Here is a 22136-nt window from a genome sequence, read left to right on the forward strand (position 1 = left end):
CCACTTCTGTGAACAGATCATACTAATAGAATTGTTTTGGTTCACCAACTTGATTTTGCATTTCCATGTACCCCTCTATAACTCCACATCAATGTGGAATTGTTTCTCCTCAATTCCTTCTTTTTATTAGCCATTATTTTGTTAGAGAAAACCATTGGCCTCATGAGCTATTTGTTGCTTGCTGTAAACCTTCATTTTAAAAAATATTTTTATGGGGTTGCCATGCTAGACTGGAGGTCCTCATCTGGGAGGGGTTTTCTAGAGTGACATTTTTGTGTTGTGGCAAAGAAAAGCTGTAAGCCTGTTTGATTGCAGTGCTGTGATTTTTGATGCTTTATTTTGAGGTCAACCTGTAAAAAAGAAGTGAGTGAACCTTCTTAAAGAAAGACCCTTGCAAAATGACTCACTTGGATTTATTATCATGCTTTAAGTCAGTTGAAGTATATGTATTAACCACATTTCTCTGCCTTTCTCCGTGTGTCTGTGTCTCGATCATTTCTCTCACCTGGTGAAAAAAATAGAAGTTACATTTATAGCAATGACAACATGAATATAAGAAAATTTTTAACAGAGTTGACATGATTAATAATGTATTGCATGTCAATGTATACATTGGTTTTGTATCCAAATATATCACATCTTGTTTTAACAAGTGGTTTCTGAGTAGAAGCCACCTGTAAGATCAAGAGTTAAATGCACAGACAAGAGTTAATGCTATGTTGTGTAGGTGTTTTATCATCAATAGCTCATTCAAATTTTTATCTTCATTTCAATTTTGGGATTGAATAAAGCTTCTGCTCACACTTTGCAGGGGATTCCACCATTGTTCTGTATACATTGGCATGGGGCATATTTTAGTATCTCCCTGCATACAATTTTCCTGTGACATTAACAATAGATTCAGGTTAGTTAATTAGAAAATCCAACTTGCTTAATCAGTTATTAACTACATTTTATGTACAGCATCCATTGCAGAATTTCTCTATTGATGATGAACTGTCAGTGATAGAATCTTACAGTAGCAAAGTGATATAACATTGGACATTATTGGGTATCCTGGAAGTTAGGGTAAATTGACTCAATCCATTCACATTGGCAAATGATCATTCATCATCATGGTGGTAGGTGTGATATTCTGGATTTTCTTCGTTAGTCTTAATTTCTTTGTGATAGAAATCCCTAAGTGTCACTTTTCAAGGTGTACTCTTGGAAGCCTTGATAATAAAAGTTAATCTTTTCAGAAACAGTTAGGTCCTTCAGTCCTTTTCTCTGCTTCCTCAGAGTTTTTGGGTGGATGTAAGCAGACTGTCCTCAGTTTCTTGGATTTCAGTGTCTCCACCATCTTAAATAGGAACATTGATACAGTTTCCCTTGAGAGTCAAACTTACTTTTGGTAGTTTTGAGGCACTTGTTTCATTTGATCTCTGGAAACTAATATTAATGTTTTCTTATTGCTAATCCTTATGTGTTTGTTAATTGATATACCAGAAATAAAGTTATTGATTATTTATAGCCATCAGTCCCTATTTATAAATGTACTGCAGATTCAGAAATGAAGGGATAAAAGCATTTGGAGGGATAGACCTGAAGTAATTTGTCCTCCTACACATGAAAGCCTTACCTGGTATTATTTCACAGATTATTCATTAACAAGGAATTTAGCCAGAATTATATGGTCAGCAGTGAATGCATTGACCCAGTCATTTAGTACAATTCAATTTATACACAGTCTCTCAATTGGCTTTTGAACTGAAACTTTATGTAATTAGAAATCTGAAAGGGTGTTAGACCATCTATAATGGATCTGGGGCCTGTGTATCTTTTTAGCTAATCAGACAAGAATCCAAGTGCCTAGAAATTCTTCTCCAGTAAGTAGTGATGAATGTTCTGCACAGTTATAGGAGCATGTTATACTTTGCCTTCATTATTCTACTGACGAGAGATTTTTTTTCAAATCATATGCAGAATTCAAAATGATGCAGAAAAAGATAGCATAAAAAGAAAAGGATAAAGGAAACAGAGGAAAGAGTTAAAATTGAATTTCCTTTTCAACAAGCTGACTTCCTGCGTGTGGTGTTCAAAGCCAGTGAAATTATATACAGTAATTTAAAAATAATGCTGATTAAAAATGCACTTAAGCTTGAATGGACATATCATAATATTTTATGATGTATTTTATGAGTATATGTCATACAAGTACAAGCTCATGTCATTCCAGTTATCTTTAAGCCAAATCTCTCAGTAACATGCTAGAGGAGGAGAAAAACATGGACCTCAGCCTATTGACTTACACATTAAACTGTATAGGTAAAGATGCTAGAGGTTGCTATCTGGTTTTACTTTTTAATATTGGTAAGCACTGATAACCTTGCCATTACTTTTCAACATGTTGTTGTGTCATTATTTCCTGAAACATTGTTGGATGTTCCTTGATCCAGCCTGCTGCTCAACTTGGATGAGGCTCTGTTACAATGACATAGGAGCCCCTATATCTTAGAAGAGGAGGCTGTAAGTGGAGACTTTGCCTTGGCAACACATCATGAGGCATTGTCCTGACAGTATTTTAATAATTAAAAACATTTATAAAACAGTTCAAATAGGTTAAATAATTATATAAAAAAATCAACCTAAAGCACCTAGAGTTAATTAAAAACATTAGGGTGAAGTAAAACAAGTGTAGGTCCTCCCCAGATTATGAACGCACAACTTGTGTGCAGCCCATATATACGAGCATGCATTTGGGAGACTTAGGGTATGCATTTGCTGGCTGCTCCAGGGCTGCAGGCATCTTCTACTACCTGAGAACTAAGTTAATGGCCACGTTTCTGACTTGCAAACTGTCTGGGTTATGAACAGTTCACAGGAACAGAACTGTCATAACCCAGGGTGGGCCTGTAAGCCACTTACCTGTTCTTGCTTGTCTACTTGGGATCAATGACCTCATTCAAATTAATTAGATCCCCACTGCCCACCCCCCCTTCCCTCACCCCTTTCTGCAAGGGAGGCAGTATGCAAAGTAATTCTGTTTTCTGTAGCTTACTCCATGCGTCATTTAAAATTTGTTTTGTCTGTTCACTGATAAAAGGAGAGCTTTCTTCAATGTGTAAGGTATGTGTTTGGTGATGATTGTTCTTGCAGTAATTTGTTAATTATGTAATTTCTGAAGGAGAGTTTCATGATGAACTTGGAGCTGTAATCAACAAGAAACAGTGGGTACTATTGATAGGACATCATCCATGTATATTGTATATTAAATGTGTCCACTTTCAGGTTTTTAGTGGTTTGTCTTTAGCTAGTTAGTTATTGGGATTTACCCAAAGACATCATACTATGAGATGCATATGTTCATACGTGTCCTCCAAATTTTGGTCGGTTGGTTAAGAGTGCCCCATGTATCTTTCTGATGATCCCATTTCTTTGTTTAATAGCTCCATGAAATGGATTTGCATGGCCTTTGGGACAGCTGTATATTTTTTATTGTTCTAAACTAATGTAATTTTCTGGTCTTGGTTTCAGGATTTTTTTTTCTTTTTGCAATCAGGTCTGTCAGATGGTTTCCCGTATGCCTTTTAGTTCACCATCCATGACTGGTCATCTTGGATGGCTGTGTTCCACGGATCTCTTAACAATATGACTGCTAAACTTCATTGCTTAGCTATTTCAAGTCAAGTTGAGTTTATTACCATGTGCAGAAGTACACTGAGGTACAGGTACAATGAACAACTTGCTTGCAACAGTATCACAGGCACTTAGATACAGACAACACCCAGAATGTAAATTATACAAGACAGTGAAGAGGGAGGGGAAAAATCCTGCAAAAACAAGGTGTTAGTGCAAAACAAAAAGATACAAGTCTATGGTGCACCTTCTTTGCACTACCAGAGGCAAGTCCATGGTAGTGCAAGAAGTGGTCCATAGTATTTCCATTACTGAGGTAGGATTAGTGTTGTGCAAGTCGGTTCACGAACCTGATGGTTATAGGAAAGTAGCTGTTCCTGAACCTGGTGGTGTGGGACTTCAGGCTTCTGTACCTCCTGCCTGACGATAGCAGCGAGAAGAGGGCATGACCCAGATGGTGGCGATCCTTGATGATGGATGCTGCATTCTTGAGCCAGCTCTACCTGCAGATGCTGTCAATGGTGGGGAGGGCTGTGCCCGTGATAGACCATGCTCTTTACACTACTCTCTGCAGCCTCTTGTGTTCCTGTGCATTGGAGTTGCCTAACCAGGCCATGATGCAACCAGTCAGGATACTTTCAACAGCGCATCTGCAGAAGTTTGTTGGAATATTTGGTGACATCCCAAGTCCCCTTCAGCTTCCAAGTAAGTACAAGTGCTGGTACGTGTTTTTCGTAATTGCATCTATGTGCTGAGCCCAGGACAGATCACCAAGCTGTTACCTCCCAGGAATTTGAAGCTGCTTACTCCCTCTACCTCTGACCCACCAGTGAGAACCAGCATGTGGTCTCCTGACTTCTGCTTTCTGAAGTCATTGATTAGCTCCTTGGTTTTGTTCATGTTATGCTCAACCAGGTGTGCTGACTCATCACCACCATGATTTGGCCAACAACAGTGGTGTTTTCGGTAAATTTATAGATGGTATTGGAGCTGTGTTTAGCCACACAGTTGTGGGTGTAAAGAGAATATAGTGGAGGGCTAACTAAGCACACAGCCTTGAGGTGCATCTGCATTGATGATCAGAGATGTTGTTACTGATTCATACTGATCAAGGTCTGCTGATGAGAAAGTCAAGGATCCAGTTGCAAAGGGAGCTGCAGAGGACCTGGTCTTGGAGCCTGGTGATAAGTTTGGAGGGGATGATGATGTTGAAAGCCAAGCTATAGTCGATAAACATCAGCCTGACGTATACATTGATATTGTCCAGGTGATCCAGAACTGAGTGGGGAGCTGGTAAAATAGCATCTGCTGTTGACCTGTTGTGGCAATAGGCAAATTGAAGGGGATCCAGGTCATTTCTGAGGCTAGAGTTGATTTGCGCCATAACCAACCTCTTGAAGGACTTCATCACAGTGGATGTAAGTGCTACTGGATGGTAGTTATTGAAGAAGGTCACTGTGTTCTTCTTGGGCACCAGTACTATAGCTGCCCTTTTGAAAGTTGGGAACACTCTGACCACAGAAGCAAGAGGTTGAATATGTGTTTGAATGCACCAATCAGTTGGTCTGCACAGATCTTCCAGGTGCGCCGTCTGGGCCGGACAGTTTTTGTGGTTTAACCTTCTTGAAGAATGCTCTGATATCGGCCTCAGAGACTGAGATCACAGTGTCATCAGGAGCTGTGGGAGCTCGTATAGGCACAGTTGTGTAGCGGTTAGCATAACCCTATTACAGCATCAGCGACCTGGGTTCAATTTTGGCCACTGTCTGTAAGGAGTTTGTACATTCTCTCCATGTCTGCATGGGTTTCCTCCAGGTGCTCTGGTTTCCTCTCACATTCCAAAGATGTACAGGTTAGGAAGCTGTAGGCATGCTATGTTGGCCCCGGAAGCATGGCGACACTTGCAGGTTGCCCCCAGAACACTCTACACAGAAGATGCATTTTACTGTGTGTTTCGATGTACGTGTGACTAATAAAGATAACATCTCCTCTGAAGCCCTAGAATTTTAACCCAATGGGGTCTTCATTTAAGAGGATTTTTTTTAGGGTTAAGTTTAATTCCTATGACTGATATGACTAAAGGCAATTGAACAATGTAAACAGAAGGTATTGTAGATAATTGCACCAATTATCATGATTATGTACAAAGAAAAATCTGAAAGGATTCTAGAGATATGATGTAGACAACCATTGCATACTTATGAGTTATTCTTCAAACACAATAAGCCCATAAAATATCCTAACCTTCCAACTCCTCTGTTTTTGTTAGGAGGAACTTTGGTTCTTCCCCTTTGCTTACAAAATTTTGATGTTTGGGGGAAGGGCAGAGTGTGCACTTGTCAATGCACAATATCTGTCCATGCAGAATTTATAATTAAGTCATTTATGTTGCAGTGGAGGAAGTAGAGAAAGTTGATTAAAATTATCTTGTCTCTCTTGCTAGTTTTACATCTTTTTTTTTATTTTAAATTATATTAGACCATTGGAATCCAGATGAATAGCTTAAGCATACTTGAATTATTGGTTACTCTGTCTGGCATTGATTAAAAAGGTTATAATATATGGATGTGGTCAGTTTCCCCAATGAATTCTAAAAATGTTGTTTGTGTTCTTTCGCTTCACTATTATTCCTCCTACACATTAACTTGAAATTTGATTGTAACTGTTCAGCTGTTAGTACAGTCATTCTCTGTGATTCCGGGCTTATGAATGGCCAATATTCTTAATGTTGTTGGGATTGTGGGGCAATAGAAGAAATGTTTTTGAATGTTTAATAATATCTGTTCCTCCATTGGAAAGATACCACAGAATATAGTTCAAAAATAGTGAAATCTCATTACATATTACAGCCTCTCAAGCCCAATGTCTATTAAATTAAATAAAGGAGTACATTTTAGAAATCAAATTATTTGATGGCTTGGCACTTTTGGTATCTTTTAGAAAGCATTAAACAAAACTTGCTTTTTTATGTCATAAATTTAAATTATAAATCCTGCAGTATATTATTGTAAATATCAAAACTGAGATATGTTTTCAACAATGCTTTAACATTACAGCAACCTATTACTAAGTCAATTGTGTCAAAAATATCTAATGAGTGACGCTGACGAGATTAACAGAGACCTAACAGGTTGGCACAAGATGTTCTCAGTAATTCCACTTCAGAAGTGCTCATCAAAGGTGGATTGTTTATAGCAAAAGTAAATTGCAGCACAAAACAAAAGCAAATTATACCTTTGGTGCATAATAACTCTATCCCATATGAATAACAAAACAAGAGGAAAAATTTGAGCTTCAGCTTACTAGAAAATGTGGGAAATCTAAAACAAAATCAGAAGGTGCTGGAAATAGTGAGCAGTTCAGGCTGCAGTTGTGGGAAGAGGATCAGAGTCAATGTTTCAGGTCAGAACCCTTCAAATGAATTGAAAAGGAGGCAAAAGAAGCTTGGAAAACTGCAGAGAGGGTGGGGGAGGGGATGTGTTTGATATGGGCACCCCGGTTTTACCATGGGGATAAGCTGTAAACAAGGTTACATAATCACTGAGTGAATGCGAGCAGCTAGAGGGTGAGAACATGGACAAAAGAAGCTAGATAAAAGAATGTAGGAGTTCTGAAATCAAGAGAACTATGACAAGCCCAGCCTGACCAAAATATTTTCAGCATTTTCTAATTTTGTTTTAGAATAAATAATTCACAGAAGGAGTGGTAGGCATAACAATTGAGTGTGCTTGGTTATTAATTTAATAAAAATTATGAAGCAAACTCATTAGTACAGTTTTTGAATCAGTGCAAAGTACAAATTTCAGTAAGTTGTTGTTAAACCTCTGCTGTTCATTAAGACACTATTGTGCAGAAATTAAATCTAATCTTTTGTTTTAGATAATGCGTGCTGCAGTAGGTGGTTCCATTAAAACTTGAAAATGTTAGAAATGAAATATGAAATAAACCTCTACTTTTTTCCAAGTGGCTAAATTGCTAAATTATACAATTGTTTTAGATAAGTAATTTTGCATAATGGCTTCATTTACTTTCTTTGACATAACATTTATTGGTTTACTGTTAGTATTTTTCTATGCTTTTCAAGTGTATAGAAATTGTAATTTTAAAATCCTGTTAATTGAATTCAATCTGTTTTTAAAAGTTTAATTAAGAATGAATTCAAATGGGAAATACAAGAGCGATAACCTTATGTCTATCATTACTAGCTCAGCCTTTTTCCTTCAGTTTTTTTTAAATTATTTACACACTTAAGCCTACAGAAGAAACACTCTTGTAAATGATTAATAGTAATTTAGCAACTCTTGTATAGGCACAAGACACTTACTTCCCTTCATAAATCGTTTTTTTTCCCAATCATGCTGAACTTTAAAGAGCACTGCTTCATTAGCACTTGTTTCCGTTAAATGTTGATGATGGAACACTTGCATGTTGTGTTTAATGCCTTGCATGATCAGAACATGCAGAGGCAAATTCCAGTCTGCATGCCGCTTAATGAGTCTTTTTCCTTTTTCTCCTTCCCTGTCTGTGCACACAGAAGACAACTATGTTGAAGGTGGGTGTTTCACACAATTTACATTTTTTTAAGCTTGTTTTGTGTGTGGTGGTAAGGTGTAAAAATTTAAAACAAACTTTTTTTTTCAAAATGGTATCAGCTTTTAGTTTGTTTAGTGCTATTAATCACATGCCAATGACATAGTAAAATGTAAGAATCCATTTGATATTAAGCTAAATGTATTTGAAAGTTAAGTAATACAAACATTTTAAAATTCTGTATGAATACATGTTGTGAAAGATTTATAATGTAAGACCAAGTATGATTTTTGTTTAGTCATTCACAAGACAAGTAATTGCATGTAATTATAAGTTTGTTTTATGTCTAGGTGACATTTTTTTTAAAGTTACTCATCAATGGTTTATTCCAAAGTTTGATGTGTAGCCAGTCAGCCCGGCTGGTGAGCAAATAAGGTTGATGGACGTGTGTACATATAAGGGTTTCTTTTTAGTTGTAAAATCAAAATCATATTTTCCAGAATTCTTTTTTGCTTCTTATGACTTTGCCACCATGTGACCAGATCTGTCAGAACTCTCGCTTTGCCTGCTTACAGAATTATTCCGGCACAGAAGTGCACTGTAGCCAATCTAGTCCTTGTTGAATCCTTACAGAGCTAAATTTATAAAAATTCTATTCCCTCCCTCTTTGACTACAGCTCTGCAAACTATTTTATCTCAAGTCCCTTCCTAATTCCCTTTTGAAAGCTCTGATTCAAATGCCCTTTCAGATAGATACTGATTTTAATAATTCTGTGTATTAGTTAAAAAAATATTGTCTGTCATTTAAAGAAATGCATGAACAGGAATTTAAGTAAAGCACATTGGGTCAGGCGAGCACCAGCTTTGGTTAACTTTATGCCAAAATCCTCTGGGGAAGTTAATTGTGACTTAAAATGTCCGTGACAGGTAAACAAAAAACATAGGTTCTCTGAACAAGTTAGAATAAGGATTAATTTTCTCAGGAAATCAACCATTCTGCCCCACTGGTATTAATATTAGGAGGCTTTGAAAATAACAATTTCATGTCTAGATATTGGACTTGAGGTAATTTGTGCACCAAAAGAATGCTGCATATAGCACTAATGCAAATTTCTAAGCCACAAGAAGTCATAACATATGGTCATCTTTGCTTTAAGAAATGATTTTTGTGGTTTGCTCCCCTTCAAGGCTGTTAAAACCTGACGAGCACATTTTACATATGCAATTCCTTGCTAGATGGGCATTGGAAGGGGGTCAGCACTTTTTAAGAGGTCTCTTTGGCTGCCATAGAGATTAGGGAGAATTAACTTGTAAGAGTACATGGAGATATACCCCACCCTAAATTTTTGAAATGGTTCTGATTGCATCCAGTAGTCCTGTGATCAGTGACAATATCAGGTTGTAGATTGAGGGGTCTGTAAGCTGCAGTTAGCACTTCATTGACATCTTAGTATTTACAGAAGGTTACTCGCACTGATTTTTGTTTTAATAAAAGTTAAAAGCAAACCCCGGGGATCATTTTAATTCATGCACAGTTCACTACTTTTAACATGATGAACTCCTTATTTTATTGTGATTTTTTTTTTTGCAAAGGGCCAGCATCTCTTGATCCACGTTATGTTGTTGACCCATTAAATTGAGCTGGGTATGTTGATGATGTCATCGTGTGTGCAAAATAAAATGAGGAAGTTGCACATTGTTGCAGGAAATGGTCAGTTCAATTTCCAGTTGGGCAGGGCTTCAACAGGAAATAGGTGGAAATATTTCAAAGCTTTGCAAAATGCTCCCTGTACATGATTTATGGATGAAAAACAGGTATGCAAGGATCCATTTTCAATTCATGTGTTTGTCAATTAGGTAATAGAAAGACGGGTCCTTATTTGTTTATAGCTTTCCATGTATCTATAAGGATGATTACGAGATCAGAGGCAAGATAACTGAATTTTTTTATTGCTTTCTGCTTGTAGTTTTTGAAACTACATTGAACAAAAGTACATGTATGTTAAAATGATTGATACCATAATTTGTAATAGGTACATCTATAATATCTAATAATAAAATTCTTCTTCTTCCAGATGTAATAAATGGTGCAGTTAACTCTCAGCTGTGCTCATGCAGTCACCCTAAATCTTCAGTTCTTTATTTTATGCCTCTGACTTTGTAAGAATGGAAGGAAACTCTAACAACCCTATATTCATCAAGGAAACTAGATGAAACATTTTAACCTGTTTACTTTAAATCCTTATCCTGGAAACATGGTTTGCAAACCAATTTATGGCTCAGAATTACTGAAGCCTTAATTTGTTTTGATGAACTGCTTTACATTAATCAGCTAGAAATATATTTGCTTTTACTACATACCTTCCATTATGATCTGCACAAGCCTGAGTGAATGAATTAACAGACAACAGGGCTGAGAATTAACAATTATTTATTAATTTAAAATTATGGTAGGCGGCACTTTATAATTTACATACTCAATATTTAAGTTTACGAGCTGGGATATTGGTAAAATACATAATGTAGTGCAAAAATAATTCATTTATATTGCAAATTCTTGGTTGAGATCAAGGTCTAAAATACTTAAAAATTGATGAGGATAATTTAGGAATAAACTAAAATAGCTGACAAATTGACTACATTAAATAGCAAATCAGTTAAATTGATTAAGATCGCTATCATTTATAGTAAGCATTGTGTAAACTGTATGTGACCACCTTGGAACTGATTTCGATGAAGTGTTTGCCTTGCCTTCCTCTGGAAGATGCTCATTTTTGAGACAGTATGGTGATGGAGTTCTCAACTTCCGAACCCTCTGCTTGTCATAGAGCAATTCAGCAGGGAGACAGGCCATTCAGCCCAATGAGTCCATTCCAGCCACATTGTCCACCAAGCTAGTCCAATTTCCTGCATTCGGCCCATTTCCCTCCAGCCACTCCCCTCCAAATACCTATACAAGTGCTTCTTATATGATACTATTTTACCTGCCTCAACCACTTCCTCTGGCAGCTCATTCCATATACTCACCACCCTCTGCGTGAAAAAGTTGCTTCTCGGGTCTCTCTTAAATCTTTCCCCTCTCACCCTAAGTCTATGCCCCCAAGTTTTGGACTCCTCTACTCTGGGGGGAAAAGACTGTTACCATCCACCTTTTCTATGTCTCTCATAATTTTAAACACTTATGTAAGGTTGCTCCTCATTCTCCTACATTCCAGGGAATAAAGACCTAACGAGTCCAACCTCTCCCTATAACTCAGGCCATCTCATCCTGGCAACATCCATGTAAATCTTTTCTGTACTCTTTCCAGGTTAACCACGTCTTTCCTATAACAGGGTGACCAAAAATATACACAGTACTTCAAGTGTGGCCTCACCAATGACTTGTACAAACACAACATAATGTCCCAGTTCTGGCACTCAATGCCCTGACTGATGACAAGAATAAATTCACTTTCCATATATTTTTGTAATGCAATTGGCATTAGCTCTCTCCCAAGATTTAATCTATTGCCTCCATTTTAAAGATACATTTAAGGTAATTTTACTATCTACTGTATGCAATAAAATTTTTATTTATTTTAAAAATCGAATTTCAGGAATTGTTATTCTGCCCCTCACTACCTATAATTTTGAGCTACAATTCTGTTTTGAAGAATTCTTTGTTACTTTCACAGGCAAATGCTTTCTGTTGATGGGTCACTGTTATGTTCAGTTGAATGCATCCGTCAGTCAAATTTTACTGCCCTGGGTCCCTTGTTTAGGTTCACTTTTTCAATTCAAGTCTATTGACGGCATAATGATGTGATAAAGGAATCAATAGATTAATGCAGTAAAAGTCTAATGGAGGTTGTCATTAAATGGGAAGGATACCAAGAACAGGTGACTTTAATTCTTATTGCAAAACACCTGTTTAATTTTTTGAAACAAAACTCCATTCCCTTTCCATTCTAGTCATTGGGTTCTGCTCATTCATTCAGTACTACTAACAACAGTCTTCGTACAATGTTAGTTTGGTATTTGCCTAAGTATGCGCACCTAAAACACCACATGCACCAGTGGAAATACTGGAAAATCTTAACAAATTCATGATTCATCTGTGGATCCTTTCAATGGAGAGATGAGACAGGTTCACCAATCTGTTGGTAAGCTTGGGATCTCAAATTTTTCAACATCTAAACAACTTAAATGTTCATAATTTGTCTCAGAACTGCCAGCAAATTCCTGTTCCATCTGTCCATGATGCTTGAAGAGTAAGTTAACAACTTGCTCTTTGGGTATAATATTGGAGCTAACAATGAGTTGCTTATGCTTGTATTGAGAATATATTAAATTAGTTAATTGTTAGCAGAAAGCTGAAAAGAGCTACACTCTACAGGGAAACCTCCAATAGTTAGATGCCCAATTCTTGCATAAAAAATCACTGACCAGTGATCGAATGTCTTCTGGGGAAACTTGTGTATCCATTACCCACTTGAAATGAACTTTCAAGGAGTCCTTTAATGGGTATCCTAAACATGTATAGCAAAGCAGACTTTTTTTAAGGCACTAATCTCACAAAACCAAAAATTGAAGCTGATTATTGGAGTTTTAAGCTAGCTACGTAAATTCCTGATGTATTTTCTCCTCTGTTCCATGTGTTAAACAAATCCCCCCATAAAATGTATCACCATTCTTGTCCGATCAAGACGTGATGTCAGCGCTTCCTGTGTCCAGTCTTTCAGTGTGAACTGGTCTGTGATTCAGAGAAGATCTGTGATTCTCCCCAGGCAGTAGTAGTTGTAGGGACCTTCTGGTGATGGGAAGTGGGATTATGGAAGAAGATTTTTAAATTTAAATCCATGCTACTACCCCTTTCACCCAGCAATGTGAGGTGAGTTGAAACAAAATTATTCTTTGTTTGGTGGTGCCTAAGAGGATTTAATTTTAGTGAGGGAGAAGTGATTGGTCCCTAATAATCCTTGTCAGTCTAATTGTCTTTTAGGGAGCATTCTATCTGCTTCAACAAGTTGATGGCTGGGCTGCAGACTTAGTCATGTGGGTTTTTTTTTATTTCCTGTTAACTTCCTCAGATCTCAAAGTCAACTGGAGGCAGCCAGTAGATGTCAGCAGACATACTTTTGCACTCAGGTCATGATGTTATTGTTGTTATTAGAACCTCTGTAGACAAGAGATGATTAAAGCAAAATAATAAAAGAAAATACTGTTGGTAAACAATTTGAGAATTTAAACTTAATGCAACCTGCATTTCCAAAAGAATGTAAATATTCAAGGTTGGTAATAGTAAAATATCTGTAGTTCTTACGGACTGCCATTTTCTATAATTTAAACATAATGTAGTATTGAATTTAACTGGGCTGAAAATTCAATTATGTTGCACCTTATTGTCAGCATGATGGACCTCAGTTTGGTTGAAATATTGGTCACAAGTGCAGGATTCTGTTTGGCACCTGCATGTGCGAAACATATCGACTATGTATACCTCAGACTCTCAATGAATCAAGCATAATAAACTGGGTCTACACAGCAGAAAGAACCACACCTGTGTTAACTGGGTCAATCTGGCAGGGGTTCCTTGTACATTGAAATTACAGCACATGTTTTACACTGTGATAGAATCTCCTGTCCTGATTGTAACAAGAGGTCTGGTCACAGTAAATAATGAACTTGAAACAGCTTTAACTTCTGTCAACAATAATTTAAAATGCCACCAAGGAAATGTAGCAAGGCGTGAACTGCATGTATTCTGATAGCTGTATCTTTAGTGCCTTTGGCATGCGTGCTTTGTTGATTGTAAAGCATATTCAGAAGCTTCACAATGCACATGAAGTGCCAAAAAGTGGCTTTTGATACCTACAAATGTTTTCTTAAAAATATCAGCAATTATTTGGTTGTTAATTGCAAAAATTAAATATATATAACCATATTATTTGAAAATAAATCATAAGACACATTATCTTGGAAAACAGAAGACATATCATTTGAAAAGAATGCAAAGTTTTTGCTTACCCTATGTTATTGTGACATAAATCAGCTTATGGATATTTTCTTGTGAACATAATAACCCATGCTAAATTACTGTTTGAAGTCTAGTATCTTCTTAATCCAGTGAAGCATCAGATCTTAGCTGCTTGTATAATTGGAATGAGTTTGAAGCCTTACATGCAATCAGCTATGATAAAATAGTGCTTCTTCCGAGGATCGAAACCATTTTTGCGAGCCGTTCTTAAGTATGATCCTGAGTCTTGCCGGGAATCGAAGTGATGGCTTATACCCTTTCTGATACAGATCCAACATAACCTTTTTGAATTTAACCCGTTCCTTCATAACCTCTGGTGAGTAATCTTCAACGATTTTAATTTGACAATCTTGGTAATTAAACATGCCTCTACGACATGCCTCCTGAATTAGAAGCTCCTTAGTTTGAAAGTCGTGGAGAGAGATGATAATTGATCTGGGTTTAACTTGCGTAGGAGGTTTGAAAAGAGGTATTCTGTGTGCACGATCAATCTTAGGCAAAGATTCTAGAATACCAGGGAATAACTGAGCCAAAAACTTTGCAAAGAATTCCATAGGTTGATTACCTTCAGTCTTTTCTGGTAATCCTAGAATTCAAAGATTGGATCTTCTGCTCCTGTTTTCTAAGTCAATAATCTTCAGCTTTAATCTTTCGTTGTCTTTGGCTTGCTTTTTTTTTACAAAGGTTCTGCAAATCATCAATTTTCCCATCCAAAACTGAAAGAGAGGCTTCATTCACTTCAATTCGTCCTTCATGATCTTCCAGTCTTCTTTGAAAAGAATCGAGTTTGGCATTAATTTGTTGAAGCTGCTCGAAAAGAGCTTCCAGAGTTACAGGAGGAATATCTTCCTTAGTGGTCTTCATAGCTTTAGCACCCCTTGTTATTTATAGTAACATAAAATCACGTTTAAATTTACTACCAAGAGTGAAAAGGAAGGATTTCAAGTCGGGTTGAAAAGGTTAGATATAGTGAGAGCAGCAGCAAATAGCTGTTACTCCATCAATGGCCAGCAGAGACTCCTGATAAAATTGAATAGATTTTTGTGGAGGGAGAAGCTGACATAGCATGAACTACATTATTCCAAAATAGCCCCAAGAGCCAACGCTGCTTCTGTTCAGTTTTGGTCTTCTATAGATATAAATAATTTAATGAACATTTAACACCCCTGACAGGGACCTTTATGCTTGCAAGAGGTATAGATGAATGGAGGACAGCAAATGTGATGCTTTTGTTAAAGATGTATCAGGGAAAAGCCAGGTACTTGCAGGCTGGTGAGTCTAATATCAGTGATGGAGAAGTCACTACAAAAAAAAATTCTGAGGCACAAATTAATCTCCATTTGGAAAGGCAGGGATTAATCAAAGATAGTCAGCTTGGCTTCCTTTGTGAAGGCTGTCTGACCAAATTAATTATCTTCTAAAAGGTAATAAAATTTATTGATGAGAATGTGCACTGAATGTAGTCTACATGGACATCCATAAGGTCTTTGACAAGGTCCAAAATGCGAAATGGACCTAACATGTTAGAGCACATAGGATCTAAGGGATATTGGTAAACTGAGTCCAAAATTGACTTTGGTGAAAGGAAACAGAGGGAGTGGTGGAGTGTTGTTCTGTGATTGGAAGTCTGTGTCTAGTGGTGTACCACAGGAAGCAATACTGGGACTCCTACTCTTAGTTACATATGTTTACAATTTGGATATGAATGTAGGAGTTATGATTAGTAAATCTGCAAATGACATGAAAATTGGTGATGTGGTTGATGGTGAGGAGGGATAGTTTTAGGCTAGATGACATTCATTAGTTAGTAAGATGGGAGAGGGCAATGGCAGATGGACAGCAATCCTGCCAAGTGCATGGTGAAGCACTTAAGTGGACTAATGAGGGTAGGACATGCACAGTGAATGGTAATGCCCTAGGGAGTATCGAAGAACAGAAGGAACATTGGGTACAGGTCTAAGAATCCCTGAAGATGGCAGCATAGGTGAATAAGGTGGTGAAGACATTCAGGATACTTTTCTTTATTACTAGTGGCACAAAATATAAGAGCAGGGAGATTATGGTGCAACTTTATAAAACATTGGCTAGCCACAGATGAAATACTGTCTACAATTCTGGTCGCCACACTATAGGAAGGACATGATTGCACTGGAGAGGGCGCAAAGGAGATTCAGCAGGATTTTGCCTAGGATAGAGTGTCTTAGTTACAAGGAGAGACCGGATAGCCTGTGTTTATTTTCCCTGGAGCAGTAGATGTTGAGGAGATACCTGATAAGGCTGTATGGAATTATGAGGAGCTTAGACAGGGTAGTTGGTGGAAAAGGGTAAGAGGTATCTAAAGTATAGGTTTAGATTTAGGGGTAAAATGTTTAGTGGGGATCTGAGGAGAAAATAGTTTCACTGGAGGGGAGTTAACATCTGGAGCACATTGTCTGAGTGGGTGGTGGAGGGAGGTACTTTCATGATATTTAAGAAGTTTCTAGATGAGCACTTTGTATCATTAAGGCACAGAAGACTACAGACTAAACGCTGGTATAGTAAAGCTCAATGTTTCTGTCAATTGGAGCCAGTGAATATATAAATAATTATTTCAAAGTTTTTGCACTGAACTTTATGGTCACAGGTCCTCCCTGGGTTATGAACACCCAACTTATGGATACCCCCATACATACAAACAAGTACTTGGGAGACTGGAATGGATTTGCCTGCTGCAGTGGGGCTGCAGACACCTTCTGCTGGGTGGGAATGGGGCAAATCTGCATGCCTTCTCACCCCATCCCCCACCCTCGCTGCAAGAATTGGGAGTTGGGTGGAACTGAGCAGAACTGGAAGTGCAGCGTAGACTCGCTTGCTCACTCACTGAGGCAGTGAGGCTGGCTGGCAGCAGCTCTTCCCCCACCTCCTCGCTCTCCCATCACAGCTGTTTTTGTGATCCACCCACACACACTGTTTCTGTTCATTTCTGACCTACGGACAGTTCTGGTTACAAACAGTTCCCAGGAACGGAGCCCAGTCATAACCTGGGGACTGCCTGTATTTAATAAATAATTTCAGCTTTATTGTGTGAGATTTGTATTCAACATAAACCCATTCTCTCTTCTTAAGTGCAAATGGTTCATATACGTAAATCTACCCCAAAGCATTCAGCTTAGGGCAAACCGTTCATTTTGATAGAAAAGCAAATTTCATAGAATGATACTCAAACTCTAATCCTGAAGCCAAGAATCTTGGGGTATTGGTACAAGAGTAGTGAATAGTAGCAATGGGGATCTTCATCTTCAATGACAGGACATGATCAAATTAGATGTTGCATAGCATTGACTGAAAATCTTGCTTTTTTGTTTCTCTGATGAAATTGAGAGAGAGAAAGGTTCAAAGAAATTGCTATATGTGTCTCTGGAAAAGTGAACACCATCTCTGTTAGAAACAGGCACAATATTGGATTGTTTATTGAGAATGATCCTAGTGCTTTTATTTCCCTTTTCCCATTTAGGAGAGCTCCACCATTTCAATCAATTGTTTCAATATAGCATTTTTTCAGAAGTGACAGAGAGAGTTTAATATTCCATTGAAACCAAAAAGTAATCATTATATTTTCAATTAAATATATTTGCATAACTTTCAAGGTGACTACTCTTTTCCTTGTAGCTTCCTCAAACTACAGAGTAGTTAAAATTTAGCTCAACTTTATATTTACATCCAAATAACATATTTATATTATTTAGCCCATAGAAAGAGACAGTTTTTTCAAAAGTAAGAGTTTGGTTCTCATTGTATTGGTTTGATAATAGGAATGTGCTGAACTAACTTACAAAAAATGGTATAAGGAAGGTTGCACCGGTTGACATCTACTTTCATAGTTTAAGGAGCGTAAAGTCTGCTAGAATCTTTGCTTTTGGTTGCTGCCCAAAGGAGGTTACCCAAAATTTTGATGCATCAAGTAGGATTGGGATCTATTGTGACATCTTCAAAATCAAGTAGTCTGGGGACTTCCAAGACTTAATTCATCATCACTGACCATTCAAGCATGAGTACACTTTGTGAAATCATAACCTGGGGCATTGAATGCAGAACTGCAAGAAGACAGCAAAAAAAACTACAATCTCACTGTAATTAACAAGTAGATTTATCAATTTAATTTCAGTTTGAAAATTGGATAAATTACTTGAAAATGAAGCTCCAAGAGGCAGAGCAATTATTTTCTACTTTTTCCTCATGATTAGAAGTGTTCTTGGTCATCATACAATTGCGCATTATACTAAAGGCGGGAGCTTTTTCCAAGGCCTCCATTGATACTTGACCTCTACAACTTGTCAGGGAAAGACTTGCATTGAATTCCATTCTAACTTTCCCTTCTGCACCTTAAGACTGGATAAACATGTAAAGAGTTGAGGACCCTGTTATGGAAATCCTGTTCTTGTTGCATTGTAGTATAAGAAACCACATCTCCTATGAAGTGGACCATAGCATTCTGCTATGTGTGCTTGTCAACATCTTGCCTTCTGCTGTATGGGGAGCTGAAATAGAGAAAATGATAAATTGATATTAGTTTATTTAGTTCACTGAGTTGATATTGTCCAGTATTTTTCCGGTTTAATTCCAGTTTAAATGGATTTTTTTTAGTAGAGATGATTAACTTTTTGTTAACACATTATACAAACTGCACTATGAATGTACAAGGTGGAGTCATAGAAAATCTGTTTGGAAGTAGAAAATTCATTATTGAACCAACTCTTGTGTGTCAAAACTATATCACTATGTTTTTTTTACTATATCTTCTATTGCTCCTTAGAACCATAATTTGTCCACAAAACCTACTTCTTACTTATTTGAACCCATTAAACTGCTCAGCACCAACATCACTTCCTAGTCCCATGTTAGCTGATATTTTTATTAGTTATCTATCCTAATGTGCTAGCCCCTCACTGAAAATGGAGTCATTGCCTCTTATCCCAAGACCAGTGTGCTTGTTGTCTTCAAATGCTTTCAATTTTTAAGATTTTCATATTTTTTAAAAATCTTTTCATGGCCTTGACCTCACTCTATTAACTCTTCTAACATCACAGATCTCTACGTGTCTAAGCACATTCAGTTCTGGCCTCAAGTTCTGACTTTCTCCTCGAGTCCTCTTTAAAATTCTTTCCTTCCACCTTAAAACTATGCCCTCTTGTTATTGCTACCTCTATCATGGTGAACAGATTCTGACTATCTAATATAAGTTTTATAATTTTTTTATACCCTTATCAGGTCACCCCTCAGCCACTTGCAGTCCAGGGAAAATGACTCCAGTTTATCTAATCTCTCCCATAACTAATGTCTTCCAATCCAGTCAACATCCTGGTGAATCTCCTCTGCACTGCCTCCAGTGCAACCACATCCTCCTTATACTGTGGCAACCAGAACTGCTCATAATATTCTAAGTCTGGTCTGCCCAGTGTTTTATAAAGCTGCAACATAATGTCCCGACTTTTATATTCTATGCCACAACCTATGAAGGTAAGCATGCCATAGGCCACCTTCACTACTTTGTCTACTTGTGTTGCCACTTTCTGGGAAGTAGGGATGTGAACCCCAAGGTCCCTCTGATCATCATCATGTGTCCAACCCCTTTTTGACAACCCAAAATGCGTCACCTCACTCTTGTCGGGATTAAATTCCATCTGCCAACACTTATTCAACTGTATCCCACTGTAACCTTTGACCACCTTCCTCCATATCCACAACCCCACACAACTTTCGTGTCATATGCATACTTATGAATAATACCTCCTATATTCACGTCAAAGTCCTTAATATACATTACATACAACAAAGTTACCAATCTCTGAAGGGATTTGCGTCCAAATCTTTAATACATATCACATACAATAAGGGTTCCAATCTGGGAATGAAGGGATATAGACCATATGCAGCTAGATGGAATTAGTTTAAATTCACATCTTAGTCAGCATGGATATCATGAGCTGAAGGGCTGATCCATGTGTTGTACTGCTCAATGTTCTATGTTCATGCTACTGCACCAACTTCCATATTCTTTGCTTTCAGTCCCTTTTGCCAAGAACGAGAAAAAAAATCTTACCAATCACAACTTGCTTTCTCTACTGACACCCACACTTTGGCCTTAACAATAGCACTTTGACCTCACAGCCCCTCTCTTAGCTTCCTCATTTTTAATTGCTACACCATTTGTGGTCATGGCTTCAACTGGCAAGATCCAAAACTCAGAAATACTCTCACTAAATCTCTGTACCTCTCTACTTTGTCCTTTAGAGTGGTCTTTCGATTTCATTAATCAAGCCCTGGGTCATCTATCCTAATGTCTCCTCAGATATTTTGATATAACATTTATTCTTATCAGCCCTATGGAGCATTTTGTCCTTTTACTCCTTTTAACTAAACAATAAATGATGTTGCAGTTAAATTGAGTTCTTCACTGATTTAGACAGGTTAGTTTAGGCTTAAATGTGGTGAGTTTAATTGTTCCAAAAAGCATAATGCGACAGATGCTGGAAATCTAAAATTAAAAAAAAGCAGAAAATGCAGGAAATACTCTGCAGATCAGGCAGGATTAATGTTTCAAGTCCATGTTTATCATCAGGTCCTCCTGAGTATTTCCAGCATTTTCTGTTTTATTTTGAGTTTAGTTGTTCTCTATGTGAGCGGTTGTGCCATCATTGGGAAGTAATCCTGCAGATCCCTTTCAATATCAATAGCAAAAGGCAAAAAAACATTCAAAATGTCACTTGTGTTATTCTGGTGACAGAGAAGAAAGAATGAAGGATAGGATGCATCTTAATAATAAAAGGGCTGGAGACTAAATAGCAATGTCATAGCACAGTGTTCATTCACATTTGAAACCTAAAACAACTTACTGATTGAGAAATAAAAATCGAATTACCTTTTCCCTCTGTCATGTTTGCATTTCTCCCCATCATTGCCAAGATGCCATTCCATGCCGAAAGGATGAGGTGACTTGATTTCAGGGACTGACACTTCAGAATTTTTATTTAAAAGTGCTGACGAGTGCATAGTGAATTGATCCTGTGACTTTTTGTTCGTTATCAGTAACAAAGAAAATAGCAGTTTTTGTCTTGTATCTTTCATGTCCTCATGATGTCACAAAGTACTTCACAGACAATGAGCTATTTTTAATCTGGAGAGACTATTATTATTCAAATAATTATGGCAGCTACTGTGCAGAAAGTAAGGTCACTGAGATTTATGGCCATTTTCTTTTGCAATATTTGAAGAAGGAATTTTCTAAGTGGTTCTTTCTCCCCATTTACAGAAGTTTAATTACTGCTGCATTAAAATTAACTTTACTGCAGATATAAATGAGGATAAAATATCTATAGAGCTCAGTCTCACTCCCAGAATTCCACCATATAAGCTGAATTGGAGGGACCATTTTTCCAATATCACAGGGTCAATTTTGTGTTGTGCCCTTTGGGCTTTCACCTGGTAGGGTGTGATTAGAAAAAAAAAATAGGCTAATATAGTAGTATCAAAATATAGTTATGAACCAGGAATTTCACAGAAGAGGTGGTCATGAAATAAAAGGAAAAGAAACTGTGCTCCAATAGCTAATATCACTGTTTCTAAATGGTACCATTGCAGAAGCAGTCAAGACACTTTGCTCCAGCAGGAGCACTGCCAAAGAGTTCAGTTCATGTAACAGTATCACATTAAGGCTTTGGAGCCTCGTTATTAGTAGGAATCTCCAACAAAGCATGAAATGCTGAAAAATTTAAATTAAATGAAACCCAAAGCACATTTTTATTGTGTAGCAAAAGAAATAGAATGGTAATGCTAACACTTGAAGACGATGGTTGACTATTTCAGATTTACGGCCCTTCTGCAGAACTTGATGAGGATTATGTAATGAACCCATGTATTTTTCTGCTTTTCTGAGTCTTTAACATATTTAAGTTATTGTTATTAGTTTTCTAGGACTATGAATAAACAACTCAGT

At 37.3% G+C, this 22136-nt stretch overlaps 1 protein-coding gene across 16 annotated transcripts in view; it reads left to right on the forward strand.

The window, feature by feature from the left end:
- The window catches only part of nrxn1a (neurexin 1a), a 1334105-nt gene that overhangs the window by 147463 nt on the left and 1164506 nt on the right, over nt 1–22136 (forward strand). For 14 of the 16 annotated variants that reach the window (XM_052010794.1, XM_052010792.1, XM_052010793.1 and 11 more), the window contains one exon: nt 8153–8170. The exons of the other annotated variants lie outside the window; for them this stretch is intronic. In XM_052010794.1, coding sequence (XP_051866754.1) covers nt 8153–8170 — 18 coding nt within the window. The remainder of the gene's footprint in view (nt 1–8152; nt 8171–22136) is intronic. 16 annotated transcript variants of the gene reach the window in all.

This window comes from Pristis pectinata, chromosome 3 (assembly GCF_009764475.1).
Source record: "Pristis pectinata isolate sPriPec2 chromosome 3, sPriPec2.1.pri, whole genome shotgun sequence".
In the NCBI taxonomy this organism is placed as follows: domain Eukaryota; kingdom Metazoa; phylum Chordata; class Chondrichthyes; order Rhinopristiformes; family Pristidae; genus Pristis; species Pristis pectinata.